The 21,164-nt window shown below is 36.7% G+C and overlaps 2 protein-coding genes across 6 annotated transcripts; one reads left to right on the forward strand and one right to left on the reverse strand.

The window, feature by feature from the left end:
• Window positions 1-584: 584 nt before the first annotated feature.
• Window positions 585-11,212, forward strand: LOC108758229 (ankyrin repeat domain-containing protein 49). 5 transcript variants are annotated; one of them, XM_018503058.1, is made up of 6 exons: window positions 585-631; window positions 882-1,042; window positions 1,252-1,412; window positions 1,491-1,827; window positions 10,708-10,791; window positions 10,882-10,954. In XM_018503058.1, exons 2-4 carry the CDS (start codon window positions 892-894, stop codon window positions 1,824-1,826), a joined length of 648 nt encoding a protein of 215 aa, XP_018358560.1. In that variant the 5' UTR covers window positions 585-631; window positions 882-891; the 3' UTR covers window position 1,827; window positions 10,708-10,791; window positions 10,882-10,954. The 5 variants fall into 5 exon arrangements, with proteins under 5 accessions (XP_018358560.1, XP_018358589.1, XP_018358579.1 ...); XM_018503087.1 differs by lacking the exons at window positions 585-631; window positions 10,708-10,791; window positions 10,882-10,954 and adding an exon at window positions 11,196-11,212 and having other exon boundaries at window positions 711-1,042; XM_018503077.1 differs by lacking the exons at window positions 585-631; window positions 10,708-10,791; window positions 10,882-10,954 and adding an exon at window positions 2,190-2,442 and having other exon boundaries at window positions 711-1,042.
• Window positions 2,469-20,764, reverse strand: mv (lysosomal-trafficking regulator mauve). Its single transcript, XM_018503027.1, has 35 exons — window positions 20,553-20,764; window positions 19,889-20,130; window positions 18,251-18,336; window positions 13,963-16,751; window positions 13,812-13,871; window positions 12,374-12,528; window positions 12,017-12,261; window positions 11,771-11,940; window positions 11,182-11,700; window positions 10,890-10,994; window positions 10,504-10,813; window positions 10,267-10,421; window positions 9,936-10,157; window positions 9,640-9,836; window positions 9,102-9,551; window positions 8,688-9,008; window positions 8,487-8,606; window positions 8,202-8,402; window positions 7,843-8,103; window positions 7,394-7,781; window positions 6,898-7,331; window positions 6,440-6,672; window positions 6,030-6,364; window positions 5,652-5,875; window positions 5,172-5,578; window positions 5,035-5,101; window positions 4,818-4,968; window positions 4,597-4,737; window positions 4,301-4,518; window positions 4,046-4,229; window positions 3,768-3,932; window positions 3,532-3,668; window positions 3,141-3,379; window positions 2,760-3,038; window positions 2,469-2,689 (listed from the first exon to the last, which is right to left on the reverse strand). The coding sequence occupies exons 1-35, from the start codon at window positions 20,557-20,559 to the stop codon at window positions 2,488-2,490; spliced, it is 10,419 nt and encodes a 3,472-aa protein (XP_018358529.1). The 5' UTR covers window positions 20,560-20,764; the 3' UTR covers window positions 2,469-2,487.
• Between the last annotated feature and the right edge of the window lie 400 nt (window positions 20,765-21,164).

Genomic DNA, 21,164 nt, shown 5'->3' on the forward strand with positions numbered 1-21,164 from the left:
AAATAATCCTTAGACATTCTAGTTTCGAAATATGTGCACACTGAATTTTCCGCTCACTCTTAGCTCACTCAGCGCGGCGCGCGGTCTTCCGCGACGTTTTGATCATTTTGACTGACCTAAGAGTGAGCGGAAAATTCAGTGTGCACATATTTCGAAACTAGAATGTCTAAGGATTATTTTGATACCATTATCAATCGAGGTTCCTAATTATTTGACGATCAGGTAATTTATTTTAGTGTGCGGCGCCCTCTAATATTGGAATTAACGCTCTATACCATATTCGAATTGACCCTATATTTTAATTTTTTTTTGGCTCTATTGTGTAGTGCAAAATTAGCGCAAAATTTTCTGTTCACTTATTTGTTGTGTACGTGCCCTGTATATTTTTTTTAGGGGAGGAGGTTGCAGCTTTCTGGGAAGCTGCCCCCCCCCCCCATTTTTTTTTATATCTGCTAAACGGTTGGAGCGCTAAATTTCGGAATAGGGTGAAAAATTAGCGCATAATTAGCGCAAAATTTTTTACCTATTCCGAACTTGATTTCCGATGGTGGGGCGTACAGCTTCACAGACATCAGTTCAGTGAAGTGTATTGTCAATAGTCGTCTATAGTGTCGTACAGCTGTTATGATGAGCAAGTTTTTTAATTCATCGATTGATCAATCATATTATGCGCAAATGCAACTTTTACGGAAGGGCACAGTCAACGCGGTGCTACAAATGCTTTGAAGCGTTTTTCTAATTGGTCAGTTTGTAAAATTCTTTCCTCTAATTGGTCCATCAAACGCTTCAAAGTTTTTGTAGCGAGACTTTAACCACAGCCGAAATTACATTTGCGCACAGTGATTGATCAATTGATGCATTAAAAAACTCGCCCGATTTAGATAGAACTGAATGAGCATGTCGTCGGACGAGGAGAATGACGAACTGCAAGACTTGGAGGCGATACGCGACAAGGTTCTTAGCAGCCCACATAGCAAGCGTATGCAAGTGAGCGCTTGGGAGGACGACGATGATGGTGTAGATGCAGAACGTAATGCGAGAGGTTAGGATTCTGACCGGCTTCCCCACTTGAAATTCGAAAACTAATTGCACTCGCGATAATCGAAGGAAATAAAACTATGTGTCTACAACTTCAAAACATTTTTTGTTAAAGAACTTTCTGTCAAATTAATTTCATGTCTTTATATTTTTATTACGTTTCTTTTTCCAACAACAAAAAACTCCAAAATCAAGGTTTCTTTTTCCCTTTAGAACCTGACGCAAAGGCCATGTTGAACGCTGCCGAAGAGGGAAACCTGGAAAATATTAAGAATTTATTGAACAAAAACCGCCACTTACTCAATTGTACTGATAAGGACGGCTATACTCCACTTCACAGGGCATGCTATGGCAACAATGTGGAAGTGGTGGAAGTAAGTTTAAGACAATTATTTCCTTCCCTTAGCATTTATAAAATCATTTATTAAGTGATCCTGACTCTGTTCCAACAGTATCTACTTGAAGCAGGAGCTAGAATAGACGCTAAAACTCAAGATGAATGGCAACCTCTACATTCCGCATGCTGTTGGAACAACACAGAATGTGCCGAAGCCTTAATTGCAAACGGAGCAGATGTTAATGCAACAAGCAAAGGAGATCAAACACCTTTACATTTGGTTTCCGCTAGTTCATACAACTCCCCTGCTCTCCAGCTTCTTCTCTTGCATCCTGACACAAATCCCTACCTGATTAACTCAAGTGGAGACACGGCAGATCAGATCGCGAGAAGGACGACCAAAAACTATCCCATGTTCGAAACAATTGAACCCTGCCTAAATGAGATTTAAGGTAAGCAGTTAAGTATTTGTGTTGGATAAATAAAATATTAGTATATTTTATTGCAGTAAAGATTTATTTGGTGTACATATATACATATATTTGCATAGAAATATCAGCAGGAGGAATGCAAACATTGGAAAAATGAGTAGTTTGTGTAAATACATCTTTGTTGCTATGTTTTGTTATTCTATAAAAATTTATGTATATAAATTACATTCTTGAACGAGATATACAATCTATATGAATACATACGATCCAATATAAAAATTTATATAAAAATATAATGGGGAATATATAATTACGAATGTAATCGTTATATCGGGAGAGTCTATTAGAATAATACTTCATCGCATTGTTCATTTTTTCTTCAGTACATGTCATGATGATTATGACTGTGGATAAAAAAAGATGAGCGCGATTAACCGAAATGAACATATTAATTTGTAAGTAATGACAGAATGACAAAACTGAAAACTACATCAATAAATCATATTAAGAAAATACATGAAAAAGCTACACGTTAGGATAAACATTGCGAGTGTAATATAAAACATAAAGTCATGTTTATACTTCCAATCAAAATCTTTTTCTCGATATATAAGTTGTCTTCTCAGTTCGTCCATTTATTTCTTTATCGTTTTTAAATTATTTGAATAATGAGTCTACAAGTCAGTAGGATGTTAAATTGACAAATTTCGGAGTGCCGTTGCTGAGACGCTTAGATCCTTCCCAAATGAGAACGGTGAAGTCTTCCGTGACTGCATATAAATGGTGTTGATCCAGAGACCACGCTACAGCGATTATTGCACCGCAACCTCTCACGTTAGTTGAAATTTCTCTGACTAACTGCAGGTCCCAACTACTCCATAATCTACATCATCATAAACACTTTCAATAATTGTTCGTAGATTTAAAATAATTAAATAATATTTTCATCGTACCTTATTATTCCGTTGTCTAAACCAGTTGCGATAACATTAACAGAAACACCTTCTGGTGCGTTACTGTAACAAAGTGCCGTTACACATCGTTTAGATAAAATGGAGCCTACAGCTCTCGCATTTATAGTGTGCACTGTCAATTCGGACTGATTGTTGGTCGCGTTGTCCTCTGATCTAGGAATGTCATAAGTAGCAGCTACATCTCCAAGTGTTTCGCTAATACACAGGAGATGTATAGCATAACCTTGGTCACAGACTATTGATCTCACGTACGTTAAGCTGTTCCAAAATAAAAATACACAGATTTGAACTCATATAAACATATAACTTCTTCTTTCTATGTTTAAATATGTAGAATTTATTTTTCTACCATATATATACCTATTCAAATCCCAAATAATAATGACACTACTGCTATCGCCGGAACAAGCAATGCTAAATATACGTGATAGAGATATCACTGTCACTCGATTGTTATGAGCTAGAAGTACTGTCGCAGGTGTTGAACTGAATTCGATTTTACCCGCAGTCCCTATAGTATATGCGTGCACTGTGATTCTGCCTGATAAATGTCCAATCCAAAGTTGTCCGCAATCAGGAGTAGATGCCAACGTCGTAATCTAAAAAAATAATTAGGCATTGTATATTAAATGTTTTATTTTAGAGAAGAAATAATATTCTAATCTTGTTGTATTAAGAAATTGTTTTCTTCTTTTATTACTATTTAATTCTTGAGTCTTATTAATTATGAAATGTGTGTTAAGACACTTACGGGATCAAGACCTGAAGATTTAATTAGAGGTCTTGGCGGTTGTTCTTTCTTACATTTTAATCTAGCGATTCCATCTGTGCTGCTCCATGACGCTAATGCAACACCCAATACAGACATACCGCTTAACATGCTGCTGCCTAATAACACAAAAGAGGTTTTTATTCTACTAGATTTAAAGCTTTGAATTTTATAAGAAAACATTACGGTATACAATAATCGCGATATAAATCAATAACCTTTTTCTTTGGTGTAATCAAGGAGAAGCGTGGTATAATTAGGCAAACCAAAAACGTCACCAGTTGCCAAAGGAACTAGAGAAGCTAATGGAGTTTTGTGCTTAAGTTTCCAACATAATATAGGCTCATTACCGGGCGCGCCTACATAATTTCCCCATTTTATACCTACGATTACATCAGACATTTGTAACATTTAATGGATTTAATACATGCATTTGAATTATCGCTGATATAGATTGACAGTTTAAACCATAGAAAGCTACAGGGAAGATAATTACCACTGATCCCTTCAATAACCTGCGGTATTTGATTAGATAACGTTATGTTGCCAAGATTTTGAATCATTGGATGAGAAGCTCTGAATAGTTGCGCAGGTGTTTGACCATATGTTCGTACCATGGTTTCCCAGGCCTGACGTTCTAAAGGATCAGTTATCTGTTCTACGTCGAATCCGTAATAAGTCTAAATATAAAGAATTAGCTATTAATATTTAATTGTTCAAAGCTATCCTGTGATAATGTAAGAATACATACTGCGGGATGAAAAACATTTATGGCTTCTATCGCCGGTCTTCCTGTCTGTCTGAATCCAAAAACGAGATCGATCCAATATGGCAATACTTCTCTCACAATGTCGGATTCCAACGCTGCTCTATGTGCTAATATAAATAGACGCGCGTCGCCGCCGCACCATTTCGGTAATTCAACATCTCCAACTTTATTACCATTTTGTCGAACACCGAAATTAAATCCTGCAACATATATGAATTTACATTAACTTATGCGTTCGTTATTTTTCTCAATATTAATTGCAATATATTCGGATTTACCTTCGAAGTTTAATAAAAATTCAGGTAAATAGAAAAATTCTGGTATCAGTTCCTTCACATCTGTTGTTGAATCACAACTAGTTAATCTCCATGTGGTAGCTAACGCATGAAACGTTCGGTCAGGAATATCAAAATTATTATCTAAAAGTAAAAAAATAAATTTATAAAAATAATTAATTTTTTAATGAATGTCATTATAAAAGAATAATTTTTGTAACTACCTTGATAACAAAGAAACATGCTAGTAAACGGTGGAAGCCGTACCAAAAAGTGTAATACAGTTCCAGAATTACTATAATGAGAGCCATAATGGAATGGTCCTTGATTTAAGGCAATTAAATTTAATCCTTCTGTTAAAGTTTGTTTCAAGTACTGTGTAAAATAAATTGATTAGTGATGCTAAAAACACAATAATAATAATTACTTTTAATGGCTTACATTATAATTATTTATGTAATGCTGTTCGTTCTTTTTATCTTGCACAGCCATCGGTCGTTTGAAATTTCTGTAAAATATACAATTGTATTCGCGTATATATTTGAGAATGTACATGCTACATATTTTCCATCATTTACCGATAAATTTTCGGATTGTTCAAATCAATCTGCTCGCTGACATAGTCTGCCAAAACAAACGGGAATACGGGATACTGCATTAAGTCATTATATGAACGACCTGCCAATTTATTTAAGCAAGTTATGTATTCCCAATTGGTGAGCGCGCCACTTCTCCATAAAGCTAGAGCTTCTCCTAAGTCATCGCCAGGGATTCGCCTGGGTAAATTGCAAGCGGACAATTCCGTCGCAAACTCGTCCCTTTCCTTGGACGAATTGAACGCTAACAGATATGTTCTGCCAGTAATGAGAAAGATTTCGATGGCCCTCTCTTGCAATTGATATCTTCTTCTATGCAATTCTCGAATATCCTCGAGACGCCAAACAGTACCACCAGCCACAGCCAAATCGAAACCACCCAATGCTATCTATAATTAACAATAATTAAAAAGTTTTATTAATTTATTATAAAATTGTAATTCTAAAAATTAAATGACTCACGTCCGTATGTAGTGGCGTATCGGGATTATCCGGAACGAAATACACGCACGTCTCGCTTATGAGGACTTCTCCAGCTAATTCAGCCCTAGGTGTAACAACTTTTGCCTGAGACATCTTACGTATTTTCTCACTTGTATGCAACCGTTCGATTAGAGTCGCAGTGTTAGAGTCTTCACGAACACTCGTAAATAAATACGATAATGGTATCTCGATATTAGAAGACGCTATAAAATATAAAATTTAAAATTAAATTGTGAGTTTTTCTATTAAATTTTCTTGCATGTGTTAAATGTTAATTAGGAGATTGCATTCACTTAAAAGAATTTCTGAATGCTTTCTATAATATTTTATAATATTTATCTTGATCTGTAAATATACCTAATTTATCTTGATATTCAGGCAAAAGGAATCTCTCGTCAATATTCAAGTGACATCTCTGAAGTCTTATTCTGACTCTCGCAGGACCTTCAGTTGGATCCAATTCCCAATTTTTGGGGTAACTTTCAGAAAAATGCCATGGCGCCCGTTCGTGGGTTAGTCGTTTGGCTATGTCTCTCCATCTAGCAACTGCCTGAGCTTCTAACGCTCGCGAGTGTTTCAACTGCTCCATCAATACCTTACGCTCACGATTTTGTTCCTCTACAACTGAACGCGTTATAGTCATGGCGCTTTCGGTTAGTTGCTTCGCCAGTGCATCGAATCTTTTGCCAATTCTAGTACAAAATTACATCGTTTTATTCATTTTTTTACAAAATATACGTTAACTTTCAGAATAAATATGTGTTTACCTTAAAATGGGAGGATAATTGTCGATACAAATATCCTGATCCGGATGCACATCTCGACGTAACACAGCTAATTCATCATTCCATACTTCAGGATTAGCTTGTTCAATCCCTTTGGCGAGATTCCATACATGCAGGGCTTCTCTCAATTCTGCACATACCCTAGCATCGGCACTCGGCATTTCATCTCGTTTTTGCAATAGATCCCAGAAGAACACAGTAAACTTTTGCTCCAGCTAGACATCAATTTCAATTTTATCGAGTTAAAACAAAAGTTTGTAGCGCTACAAACTTTTGTTTCGATATATAAGCAGTTGATTGGAAAATTAAAAGTTACAAGTGAAAGAATATGAAAAAGCAATAGTAAGTCGTTTCAAGAACTCATATTTAAATATAGATAAATAATTTTACATTTTAATGTATAAAATGGGAAGATATGTTGCACAACTTAATGTAAATACCTGTGGATGAACTTCCAGAATACACGACAAAATTTCACGAGCTCTCGGTTCTTCCATTAGAGATCTGATAGCATAAATTCTCGTATTGATACTCTGATGTGGCTCTAGCAGCCACACCATAATTCTAGCCGTATACTTTCTCAAAGCTGACTTGACGGACCACGTATTGCTCCAGTGATTTTTTTTCTCCAGCGGATTGCATAGTCCATGCAGAAGAATAGAAAACAGCCTTCTCGTTAGTTGCAATTCATTGATGGATGGTGATGCGTCAGCGGCCATTATAAATTCAACGGCACGTGTGACAATAATACGAAAACGATCATTCAGTTCTCCCTTGCTAGGTTCGCGCAGTACAGGGGGCGAATTTGTGTGAAGGTTCGCATAACTAGACGAACGGGATCCATGATCGCTCTGCTCACTGGACGTCGTGAGAACTGGAAGAAATTTTTTACGTGTAAATACACAAGCGCCAGAAACTTTCGCGCGTTGTAATTACCTGAGGTAAAGTAAGACGCTGAGGCCAAGTAGGAAGCCGTGCTACGTAGACGGAATCCCGAAGGATTCGACATTTTAGTCGTGAGTACATCCAATTCTCCGTCGAATAATGCTACTTGAGCGTCTCTTACGACCGTGCAAGTCAAACTTGCGCGGTATCGTAACTTCTCCGATAATTCCATGTAATCGAGTATCAAGTGTAGATCTAGTACCGCTTGCATCTGATGAATTCCCGGTAATTCTAAAAGTTTGGTCGCGATTGCCACGAACAGTACGTGGATGTCTCGATGAAGAGACGTCGAGGTACCTTTATGCACAGCTGCAACCAAAGCTTGTGCCAATGACTCAATCAAACCTTGCTCCAAAAGTACCCTCAGTGTATTGGTATTCTGAAATAATGACAAGTAATTTGGATATGTCAGATTCGTTATCGTTTTCCGTTTCCAATACCTTTGCTATTATGTCAGTGATAAATGATATTATTGGTCTGGCTACGTTCGAATCAGAACCTGCGGCCTTTGCAATCATTGCCATTAACGGTGGCATCGCCGCCAATGTTGGACCTCGTAGAGCTAAATTTTCTAAAGCGACAATCAACGATTCGCTTCCGGGATATAAAGCTATCTGATTTCCTAAATGCATGAAATACTTGTGTTTTATAAATTTATTAACTTCCTCATCACTAGCGCGTTGTAGATAGGTTTGTACCACCTGTAAAATATCATGAGATACTGATGAAACATTTCATTCGCTCCGCATCTTGATAGAAATGTTATGCGGTATATATTGTACTAAGAAATTATTTATACCTTGATCAACGCTGTGCGTACACGAGTATCGGGATCATTAGCTAAAACTAATAGCAATTCAGCTCTTAAAACATGCTTCAACACTAATCCAACTTGACAGTCTGGTAACACTCTTACAGCATCTCTCAATAGTAACAACAGCCCCTCGCAGACTAAGCCCTGACATGCTCTTCTTTCATCCACGTATGTTGACTGCCTGTCCTAAATACATAATAATGCAAGATTCGAATAAGTAATACGTAGTATTATATTATATAAAGATTTTACATTTTTCATTATACATACGTTGCTTAGAGGGTTGGATCCATCACTACCTGCAATTCCGGAATCTTCTCCGGCACTAGTATTATCTGATGACAGCACATTTTTACGATCTTTCTTTTTAGGACTTCGCGATTTTTGAATCTAGAAAAACGAACAATTGAAATATTGTAATATTCATGTAATGTTTGCAATCAAAGAAATTTTATATTGCAAAAGTCATACCTGTTCATTTGTCAATGCCTTGTTTAATTTGCTGTTCTCAACCATGCCTATCAAATCATCAGAAATGACATTATCACTCCTTTTCGAATTCGTATCCTTCTCCTTAAGTTGTGGTAACATAAAATAGATATTGTGCCGCGAATGAGTGACATAAGTTTCCGAGGCTTGATGAATGAGAACCAGATAATCGGTGATGGCGACCAAATGAGCAAATTCCGGCGGTGCACCCATTAAGGCGCGCATCAGTTCCACAATAGCGATTCCGGTATTCGAGCTCAGTATGGTACTTTCTTCTTCATGCATTTCGTACATGAAATGTTCCTACAAAAGATAAGAGATGTTACTTAAAAATATAAATTAGTGTATATTTTATTGTATGTAGACATTTTAATGTGTGCAGATTGTTTTATTTACCTTACACAAAGTAAGAATCGTATCCACGATACCGATCCTGTTTAACTGTGATGCATTGAATTCACGATGCGAATGTTGATCTCGCAATAAAAGTAGTAACGCTTGTAATAATAAATTTAATGTATCATATTTCATCCACGCTCTCCATGCGGTAAGTGCGCCTTTGATTAGTCCCGGATCTGTGATAACAGCTTCGCAGTTTTGTGAGATTGAATGATTACCGCTGCCGATATCTTTGATGATGATCGAACTATCGCATGCCGCATCCAGCATCGCCTTCAGAATATGTCTACCTGTGTGACACCTAGACGATTCTAGAACGCGCAGAATAAGTGATGTTCCGCCATCCGATCGATATTGATTCAGAAGTTCTGAATCGCTTCGAACAAGATGCAGAATTATGGACAGAGCCAAAGCTTGTTCTTCCTCGGTGGAATTTAATTCGACCACCTACAAGGATTCATGAATGTTTAGAAGAGACATATGCAGATGCTTTGATTATTTCTTTTTTAATTAATCTAAAAAGGTATTTACTTACTCGTGCAAAAAGATATAAAAATACTGGTACACCACCCACTAAGATCGTCGCAGGCACAAGACCTCGATATTGCTGACTTTCTAAACGAGTAGACGTAATTGGAGATATCGATAAAGGCGGTTGTTGCGATACTCTGTGCTCCGGGACCGAAACGACTTTAAAACCTGGTTGGCCCAGGAAAATACTTCTTACAACAACTATAAAAATTATGGCAACAATAATAATATACAATAAAAAAATAAAATACATAATTCATGGTACAACAAAATGTTAATAGTATATCATAAGTAACTTACCAGCAGGATTAGCGACAGCTTGAGGATACAAATGTACGATACTGGGGTTTTGAGCCTCGTAACTGAGAAGTAAATTATCTTGCAACTCGCTAAGATGCGAGTTTGTCGCATCCATAACGGCATCCCAATCGATTTTCGATTCTGATACTACTGTTTCGACAGCGCGCCTCAAATAAGTACCGCCATAAGACTTTCGTCGGCTTAAATCAAATTTACCACCTTCTACAATGTATAAAAGTAGATATTAAAAATTCACTAATAACTACAATGTTAAGCTGTTTAGTGTACAGTTACACATTTATGATTACTATAAAAATAATGCATTGCTAACCGTATTTTACTTCGCGAATACCATTCAATGCACCAGACGCAATAAGAGGTGCAAAATCAGGTTTTGTCGTGTTTAAAATACAATCTGCCAAGTTGGTGTAATTTGGTCCGAGACCTGCCAAATGCAATGCACGCTCTTTCGTAAATACTGGACATCTACAAATAACAATTATTTGAGACGTAAAGATGGTTCTATTGTATATGAATCACTTAGATGCTGAATGATAAAATAAAGTACCTAAAAATCATTAAATTTCCGAGATACCACGCGCCAATACTGCTTGATCCGACTTGACCTAACAAAATACACGTAGTACCAGGCTTTCTTACTAGTAAACCATCAAACGGTAATTGAGCATTAATTTCTTTCCAACCGTTTACCCAGAGCGTAACTTCAACCACAGCACTACGCTTATTCAAGACAGTATCTTTAATGTTTAAAGTCAAGTGGTGCCAGCATCCCGAAGGAAGCATGCCGTTTATCGAAGTTTCAGAGATCGTTCGATTTATCTTATCGTCCGGTCGAGTAAGTCGTAAGATTAATTTATCTAAATGATAAAATCAATATCAGCATAAGCTTTCACTTATAATTAGCTTTCACTTCAAATTTTAAGAGTGAATCACCTGATCTGAGATCGAGCCAAGTTTCCAAAACCAGCGATTCGAACCCAATGGATATTAAATGTACTACTGATGTTGGCGTGGGTGTTGACACAGAACCTGCTATGACTAGAAGAAAAATCAGACATCGATAATTTTTTTACAATTTTATAAATGCATCAGAATAAGAAATGAAACTTATTGTTACAAGTAAATAAAACGACTCCCATAAAAATATTAATGATACAAATATGCAAAAAATTAGGAAACATAATCGTTTTACATAATTAGTGAACTGTTTCTTTTCTATACCAACCATCACGACTCCAGTCGTTAGAAAGGACACCCCAGTCTGACAGACTCTCACTATCCGAATCAAGTAATGGGGAAGTGTTGTGGATAGTCGCACGTCCGCCAACTAGGAGCCCTCTTTCTATCCTCAACCACATGGAAGCGGAACAACCGTGTAACCATACTGACCAAGCAAGTTCCGGCCCGATGGGCAAACACGTTGCATGTACGGACCATGGACTACAAATTCCCGCAGCAAGATGCTTCTTTTTGAAATTATTCACGAGGTTTTCGGCCTTCTCCAGATTCTTATGTTCCTCCGTCTGGATTTTCAGCGATGTTTTTGTGTTATACGGCACGGGGAACGACAGGATGAAATTCGGCTGAGGTCGTGCGGCCAGCACCAAGTGATGTAATGGCTCCAGCAACGGCAACAGAGGTGGTTTCTTCACTTTGAAAAACGACAGATATGTGACTAGCTCCGTCGGCGAAATTGATTGTGTCGCTAATAATGTAAAAACTTCCAATGCTGCGTGCTGCAAGTCTGTAAAAATTCTCTATACAGTGTGCTAATATTTTATGAATATGTTAATATAATTCCCATGTTAAATTACCTCGATATCGCGGATCGTTATTTGTAAATACATTCTTAAAACCATTCAATATCTTCATAATAGTTCCTGAGGCCGCGAGGGCAGCACAACTTGAGGCACTTTCTCGACAAGTAATAGTGATTCTTCGCAATCCACTAGTTATTATCGATCCTCTCTCTAAATCTAAACCTCTGTAAGAAAAGGATTTTATAAAGTAAAATAATGCGCATCAATATTTATATATTCGTAAAAGTGTTCAGGACTTACTGTTCGCTGAAATGAATTAAAAGATCTATTGCCAAGGAACATAAAGCAGGATGAGCATTGGCGTGACCTCTCGACTCTGTTACAGGTCCAAGGAGATTGCTGCTTTTTTTTGGAATGCTATTGTTAGTATTTTTTCTAGGCACTTCAATATCCGCTTCATATCCGTCGTCAGCAGTTACGTACTCGCCAGTACTACTGTCTTCCGCGCCGTAATCTGGTAGAGTCTCCAACGACATGGTTGGAAGCTGTAATAAAATAGTTGCACTAATAAATTAATAAATATTTAGAATTCTTAATTTTTAACAATTAATGTAAAGTTTTAAATTTACATTAATTATTAATTTAATTATGACGTACTCTGGGACGCGGTTGCTGCTGTATACTGTTTTCCTGTGCTGGCTTCAGCATAGAGATCTTCAACACCGCGTCCACTATCACAGCTATTCCACGGCCAAGCGTTATTCCGGTATTCATCAGTGTTTTTCTTAATTCCATGACTATATCACAATCATCTACACCGTACAATATTCATTACACAAAATTGGTAATGGAATAAATTTCAATGAAGCGAATGACTAATATAATTCCACGTGTAATTAGATAACGTCACGATCAACCGAGATTTTAAGAATGACGTTTATCATCTGCCTACGATCCTTAAACTGTTTTTCTGACGAGTAAACACGCGAAACATCTTCGGATTATAACGCCACAGCTGCATGAGCGACTATATAGGGTGAGCCATTTCAAACATCTAAAATGGTCTAAATATCTCGAAAAAAGAAGATATGAAAAATCGTTTTAGACAAAAGTTATATGATCTGACGGGGCATAAATAAAATTAATTTTAAAAAAATCAATTTTTCACGGTCATATGAAAATTATTTCCATTTTTTAATGGAATTATATAATTTTTTACATTATATATATATATACATGTATACAATTTTCTCTAATTATTCTACATATAAAAGAATTAAGGTAAATATCGAAAAATTAATAGTTTTCGAATTATTTTATTCTGGCACGTATTGATATAAAATATAAAATATCTTGTAAACTATAAATCGTATTTTAATACTTTTACGCACAGAATGATGAAATAAATCAATTAGTACAAAAAAAATACACAATTACTAATTTAAAAAATTATGCATTTTGCAATATACAACTACATAGCAATTATGTGTTTTGTTTACACCAGTTGATTCATTTCATCATTCTGTGCATTAAAGTATTAAAATACGATTTATAGTTTACGAGATATTTTATATTTTATATAATACGTGCCAGAATAAAGCATAAAATAATTCAAAAACTATTAATTTTTTGGCTTAAAATTTTTACCATCAAGATACGATTGTTAAAAAATTAATGATTTACCAGATATTCTATTAGATATTTTATGTCAAAATATGCAGAAATAAAGTATAAAATATCTCATGAATTATTAATTTTTCAATATTTCTATCTTAATATTTACATGCAGAATAAATAGAATCATATTATATAAAAAATCATATAATTTCATCTTTAAAAAATGCCAATAACTTTCATGACTTCAAAAAATTTATTTTTTTCAAAAATTATTTTATCATTATTTGCGCCCCTTCAAGCCATACTTTTATCTGAAACATTTTTCCGCATCTTCTATATTTTTCAAATTATTTAGCCCATTACGTTTTGAAATTTTTTACCCTGTATACGTATATACATACGTAATCGAGGTGTGTTTGATATGCATTTTATTAATCGCATTTGTAACATAATACTTATTTGTAACATATATACTTACACAATGGAGATATTAGACAGCACGTAATCAAGGCTTCGAAAAGCTTATGCGCCGATTTATCTAAAAAAAAAAAAAAAAAATAAATAAATACAATACAACACGATTCATTAATAATTTTTAATAATTTATTAATAAAAATTTTTCCACCTACCTTCAATACTGTCCGTAGCGATGCCCACAGTTAATAATTTGAATAAATGCAACGATTTTCTAGATACTGGATGTACTGATAATTCAGTCCGGAATTTCGGACTGCACAATGCTACTCCTGCAGCAGCCCTCCACGCTGCGCTAGCCTGATGCAGGCTAAATTTGTTATCCGACGTGTCTCCATCGGTGCGCAGTTCGATAGTTTCCTCTATAGGAAAGTGAAACCTCTCGAGTGAATTCGAAATTGCTATGACATCTATCGTATCAGTCTTGTTCTCTAACTGTTCGCAGTGAATATCACTTTCAGGCAATTGCGATAAAAATGTATCATCAAGATCTTCAACCGCCGCTTCAACAATCTCCGTATTCAAATCTTTGGGAGTAGGTAACTCAACTTCTTGATTGTCAGACTGCATATTAGGTGCATCCTTCTCGCCTTGCTGATCCGTTTTTTCTCCTACTCTCAGTTCCTTAAGACCCTGTAAGCTGACGAACAATCCGTTCGTCTCTCTATCAAGAATTTCAAAGAGGAACTTCGTCGCTGGTACTTCGGTGCTTTCTATATTGTCAGGTTCCTTGCAAATCTTCCAGATCTCTACAGTCACGGTGACTTCCAGAAGAGCATAGACGCTCCTAGTGAACAATACGTCCGTTATTAGAGACAGTATCTCGTGCAGTCCGTTTATCTCCATGAATTTCTCGCACATCTTCAGGTTCACGATTAAACACGATATAATGGATATACAGGATTGCAAAAGAAACCTCGCAGTTGCGTTGTCTTTGTCAGTCATGTAATGCGCCTTGGCGCGCAGGAAAGTCGGATAGAAAACGCTGAAAAGAAGTTGCTCCCTGACGTGAAACCGGGAACAGGGTGTAATTTTTAGCAGATGCGCCATGACGACGTAACATAGTTTCGGATCGTCAGGACACAGCAAATCGACATATAACTCCAGAAAATCCCACGAATAATTAACCGGTTTATCACAAGTGTCGCATGCGTCTATCAACGAATACGCGCCCAGTTCTCTAAACAGAGTACGCTCCAAGAACGCCATGGCCGGAGCGTATGTCGAGGAGTCGCGTTTTCTGAGACAGGCGATGACGCTCGAGACGAGTATCTTCGGCGGGAAGCAACAGCATGTACCCGCGGCGGTGATTATCCCAATCAGTCTCACCTGCAATTCGCTCGTGAATAAATGAGATTCCTTCAGCAAACTCGTGAGCGTTGCGAATAACGAGGAAATACAGCAAACTTGTTTATCAGCTATGCCAACGATCGGTTGGGAATATGGTGCTCCGAGCACATCCGAATGATGATGACTCTGAACGTGATCGATGCAGGATTTGTGCTTGGTCCTGTGGCACTGCGTGGCGTGCGAGAGATCACGACGAACGCTCTTCAATCCGCTGGTCAATGCGCCTATTATGTCGATTATCTTTTTGGCCCGTACTATCGACTTCACCGGATCAATACTTGGTAGATCGACGATCGCGAACACCGTTCTTTCGACGAGCCTGCCATCCTGACTCTCAACGAAGAGTCGAAACAATTCAAGGAAGTCCGACAGCTTATCAACATTGCCGCTACGCTGGTGCAACAGACAATAGAGGAACGTAACGATCCCGTAGATGGTAGCGAAGATAAATTCCTGCAGCAGCGAACCTTCCTCCGGTTCCAACACGTTCACTGGCTTGCTGCAGGCATTCTCTAGCAATCTTAGAGTCATTGGTAGCAGACCATTATGAATCACCGCTGTGGTAGGTTCGTCGGCCCGCAAAACACGTTCCATTGCCGTCAACATTAGTCTGGCAGCCGCAGCCTTTAGGGTCGCACATTCTGTACCATTCAAACGGTTACCGTCTATACCGAATTGCAGCGACCATAGCGTATCCAGGGCGAATTTTAAAACCTGCACGGCTGGCGTTTGCTCAGCGGGTGTATCATAGTCACGCAAGCCTTGCAGCAGTTGTACGATCAGCAAACTAATCTCGAAATTACTGATTTTTGCGTCCAATACATCGCGAATTCTTTCGTCAATATAATCACGGGGTGTTTTCCTTACAGGACGAGGTGGCAATTCGTATAATTTAGCCTGCCACTTTTGTTCTTCGTCACTCCTAACGATCGATGTGAAATATTCAAAGTCCATCGGATTCAGACGAATCTTGAGCGTGAGAGACCGTGACGGATCGATGCCATCCGTCGATGGTTCGAACTCGCTACTCGTTTCATCCTCCGGTGTATTACGTCGCGCTTCCAAAATCGACGACAATTTCTTCTGCTTGTGACTGATGGATTGGTGGATCTTCGTAGCACCGACGACGTGTCGGCGAGCAAATTTCCTGCGCGAAGATGTATCGCCCTCATTAGAAAACCGCCTGCGATTAGAACTTTTAGTACTCTTGCGTTTTGCATGCAGCACGATATTCACTGTATCGACGGTATCATCGTTACAGTGAAATCTCATATACTGGTTACGTATCGATGATTCGACGACAGCGGATCCGCTGTCAGATTTTTGTGACGCGATCAAGTTAGATCCCGAGTCGGGTTCTTCTTGGAACGCAACTTGATAGAGAGCGACCAACAACGCGACCAATTCCCGACCGCAGGACAGACCGCGTACACCTAACAGATGCAGCACTGCCAGGTAACGCCATCCACGATCCTGGACCAGGTATTTTCGTAGACCGATCAGCTCGCTGCCATTTCTGTTTCCGCACAGCTCGTGCACATCCGAAAGCAATTCGCAGGCCACGAGAGTAGACACGCCGCCAACGCCAACCGAACTAAAATAGAAGAATACACTTGATGTATACATAGGTACATATTTTTATTGTCTCATTCAATGATTGAATTACCAGATGTGATCTATAAGATACGATATCATATGTATTTATTATTTTTATTGGTTCATGTGATATCTTTTCAAAATAAACAAAGGAAAGAATATTTGTCTTGTATCCGTTTCTAACAATGTAGTTTAATTTTAATCTCGTTTCAATTAATTCTTCATATTTTTCTAATTCTAAAAATTAGAAAAAAATGAAGAGTAAGTTGAACTGAGAATTAAAGTTAATCTATACTAATAGAAACGGGCATTAGGCCTATTTCTATTATAGATTAACTTTAATTTCGGTTCAATTTATATTTCTATATTTTTTTAGATTTAAAAGAAGATAAAAAAATAAAAGTAAATTAAATCGAGATTAAAGTTATTCTATGTTGGTAAAAATAGAATTAACTCTTATCAGAAAGTGATTCATAATAGAATGCGACGTACACAATAAATGTCAACAGTTTTTTGTATTATATACATGATATATTATGTATTTATCTGACAATAAAGAGTTCCCGAAAAACAGCAATAAAAAAACAGACATCTCAAATAACAAATTCTCTTTCAAAGTAGTATCCTTGTACACTTTATACTTTATCTTTGTTTGAATTTTACAAATTCGAAGCTTTTTTAAATTTGTGCAGATATTTTTTTTTATATTCAGAGTACTCATTACATTCCTATAAATATCCTCGATGTCTTGAAAATATTTACTTTTCATGATGTTTTCGAGTTTTGGAAGCAACATGAACAAAAAAGCCAGACCCGGTGTGTGGCTACTTTTGAACGCCCTTCATGTAATTTTTTGACCAAAAAAGGAATTGTTGTGAGAAAGTCACCTATTCACCTGATTTTTTCGACTTTCATGTTGTCTTTCATGTTCCTAAAGATCAAAAGAATCATGAATAAACAAGATATTGAGAACATTCAAAGAAACGTGACGAATGCTCTAAAACTCTAAACAGTATTTCAACAACGGACTTAAAAAAATGTTTTAAAGCTTTATAATAAAAGAGATATTATATATATATATATATATATATATAATTTTTTGTTATCTGAGATGTTTGCGTTTATTTATTGCTGCAATTCGGAGAAACTTTATTGTCAGATCATGTATGTATGAATATTGTAATCAACACGCTCTTAAATTTAATCAGATATTTAAAACATTTAAAAATTAAATAAAAACAATTAACAAATATGATTGGCAGAAAAGGAATAAAATGAACTACCAGATCGAAAGTCAATCGAACTAGCTGCCGTAAAAGTTCTCCATCGTAACCGCATAAGTGAGATCAAATTCTCTACTGCGGTTGTGGCGAAGACAGTGAGACATAAAAATAAACGCGTAATCGAATACGCTTCTCGGAAAATATTGCGTAAACTTTAGAAGAAGAAATGTTGCGCAAATAATAATGGATCAAAGTAATAATATGAGGGCCTTACCAACAAGACAGAACATCTTTTACGTCTTTGCCTTCCTTAATTTGCGCAAGTAATTCCGCCAGAAATATATCGAGCCAAGACGATTTCTGGAACAATCATTGTGTGTGTATGTGATATCAATACTTGCCAGAGACAACTTATCAACAAAATTTGTATGAGCAAATATCTTTCGTAAAAAAAATTTTAAAAATATATATACAGAGGCAGTTATATTTCGTAGAACGCAATTAATACCGTCGGTAATGATCCTTAATTCATAAACGCGAGTTTGATAATTTGGAAGACATAGTTGATAGGAAAAAACAAAAGTTACGTTAAAATATCGCTTCAAAGAGAAAACTAATAGATAAGCAATTAGGCTCAGAGATAACAAGGATCAGCGGGACCAAAGAAATTTTGTTTATTTGCTTAAGTTACCAACGATAATAATTTGCTTGTGTATCTGTGCGATACAGTAATCATTTTAACGGACATAAAATGAAAAACATAACGATTAACCATTAAAGTGACATACTTGCAGCACGCTATACTTGTGATATTCTCAATTTAATCAAAAGTTTTAGATATGAAACTGGAGCACTCCGAATTTTCGTTACTCTTCGTCGATAGAAATAGGAATTGTAGTTTAGCGATATTTTAATGTATGTGTATGACGAATAATCTGTTTATGTAGACGTGCAATCGTGCACGTACGCGTAGTGATTCATGATGGAAATAACCATTCAATGATAAATAATTTAAATTCATTAAAAAATAGAGGGAATTAGATTATAAAAATTGATATATGTGTCATATTTTATTAACACATTTAAGGATTTATTACACGTATTTTTGAACAAATATAATAAAAAAATTTTTCCACAGATTTTTTTTTATATTATACTTGAAAGCAATACAAAAAATTTGACGGCGAATTAGAATGAATGAAAAATTATTTCAGTAAGTAGACATTTGTGAAAAAATAATTACGATAAAATGAGAAAAATTTCACTCGAATTATAAAATTATATTATTAAGTATAAATTGACTTTATTGAACTGTTTTGTACGTATATATAGCATTCATTTTTATACGGAAAATGTAAATTTCCTATCATCTTTTGCGTAGATTATACACCTGACGTATCTTTAACATACGTGTGTAATTTTTCTTTATTCTATTATTATATGAAAGAGATATTAAATAACGCACTTATAAGATTTTTCAATCAATATTATTATAGGCAATGGATGATTGCGTGTGTTGTGTGTAGCTAAAAAATGTGTTATATCAACGTCCTCCACAAAGTATTGACAAGCAGGACGCATGTGACTTGTAAGGCCTCCGTTTCTTTCGTAAGCTACTACATGCATCTCCCCAATCGCGAAAACAATCCAATTATAAATATAATAGGTTTTAAGATATAATCAGCGTTGAACTTGACAGAATATAAATTATTTCCGCGCTTCGCGTGTTTTGTCAACATATGTATAATGCATGAACAGAAGATTCCTTACCATAACAGACTTATCATAAGGAAATAATAGTTTTGTTAAAACGAAAGCTAACAGAATTTATAAAAATTTAAAAAGGGAAAAATCAAGAAAGTAGAACTTCAAGAATAAAAAAAAAATTAATTCCACGAAACCATGATAATACCTCGTAGCTCTGGGGTTCGGCATGGATGAAGTAATCCCATAGAACTTGCAGTTTATTGATTGATACCGTAGACATCCCTGAATCCCGTTCCTCGCGTTCCTTCTCGTCCTCCTCCTCGGGCTCCTCGGTCTTCAACCGCGCATCTTCCTCGTAACTCGCCACCTCGTCCAAACTCAACCACGCGCATAGATTATCCTCGTGCTGGCTTTGACGTGCATCCTTCGACCAAGTAACTTGATCACCTGAAAGACCGGGATTCCTCACGTCGCGCTGAGTAAACCAACACGTGTTGAGATGCATAATCGATATGTCCCGTCTCGTACATCACTTGAGAATCGGAAACTTTAATTCTAGTACATTCCTTACACTGACAATTAGAATTAGCTTCACATTTTCAATACATGATCAAAAAAATACATTACATGTATGATATACAAAAACAAACGGTACTTCTCAATAACACCTTAATTGAAATTAAAATGCTTTGCAAAGACGAGTCAAAAGATCATGACTTGCTTTAAAAAAGCAAGTGATATTTTACTCGACTTTATTTAATCGCATTCTGTAATCAGAGCATCGCAACTGCAATATTGCGGCGCAATCGTAAATCTGATCCCGACGCGGGAGTGTCGAATATGTTTACCGAACGCGAATATAAGCTTACATAACATTCCCACGCGATTGATCACCAGTTTGCAGCCTTCCACGAGGAAGCTCGGAAGCTTCACGAAACTTTCATGAAGTACGAAACGATGGAGAGCGGTAACCCCAGATTTATAAACTCTTCAATAACAATCACTGCCGTCGCTACTGCCGCTGTCGCCTCTGCCAGCACTATCAATAAATCACTACCGCTAATTTCATTACAAGCATGAGCCACGCAAGGATTGAGGAATCGCTGCGATGGCAGGATTTAATCTACCGCCACTAATAATTCTTATCTGCCGACTTGCTCTCGTGCTGCTTACGACAGTGTCTCGTTATCGCTTCTCGAAGCATGTAACAATCAGCTCGTAAATCTAGCAACAAGCCCAAAGTCGTTTCTCTCTGATAAATTTTTCTCCTCGATTCTTACAGATCCACGTTGAAAAACACGACGCGACGACCAGGTAGCTGTCGTTTCAGGATTCGACTTGTAGATAGGATTCGACTTGTCAAAAGTTAGAAAATTAAAATCCGAGCACCTTTAAACGACTTTAAGGCGATAACGAGCTTCCCTCTGATTACTGTTCGTTTGTTCTCCATTCAAGTCTAAGAATTGAGAAACAGATACCTT

This window comes from Trachymyrmex cornetzi, unplaced genomic scaffold (assembly GCF_001594075.2).
Source record: "Trachymyrmex cornetzi isolate Tcor2-1 unplaced genomic scaffold, Tcor1.1 scaffold1017, whole genome shotgun sequence".
Classification (NCBI taxonomy): domain Eukaryota; kingdom Metazoa; phylum Arthropoda; class Insecta; order Hymenoptera; family Formicidae; genus Trachymyrmex; species Trachymyrmex cornetzi.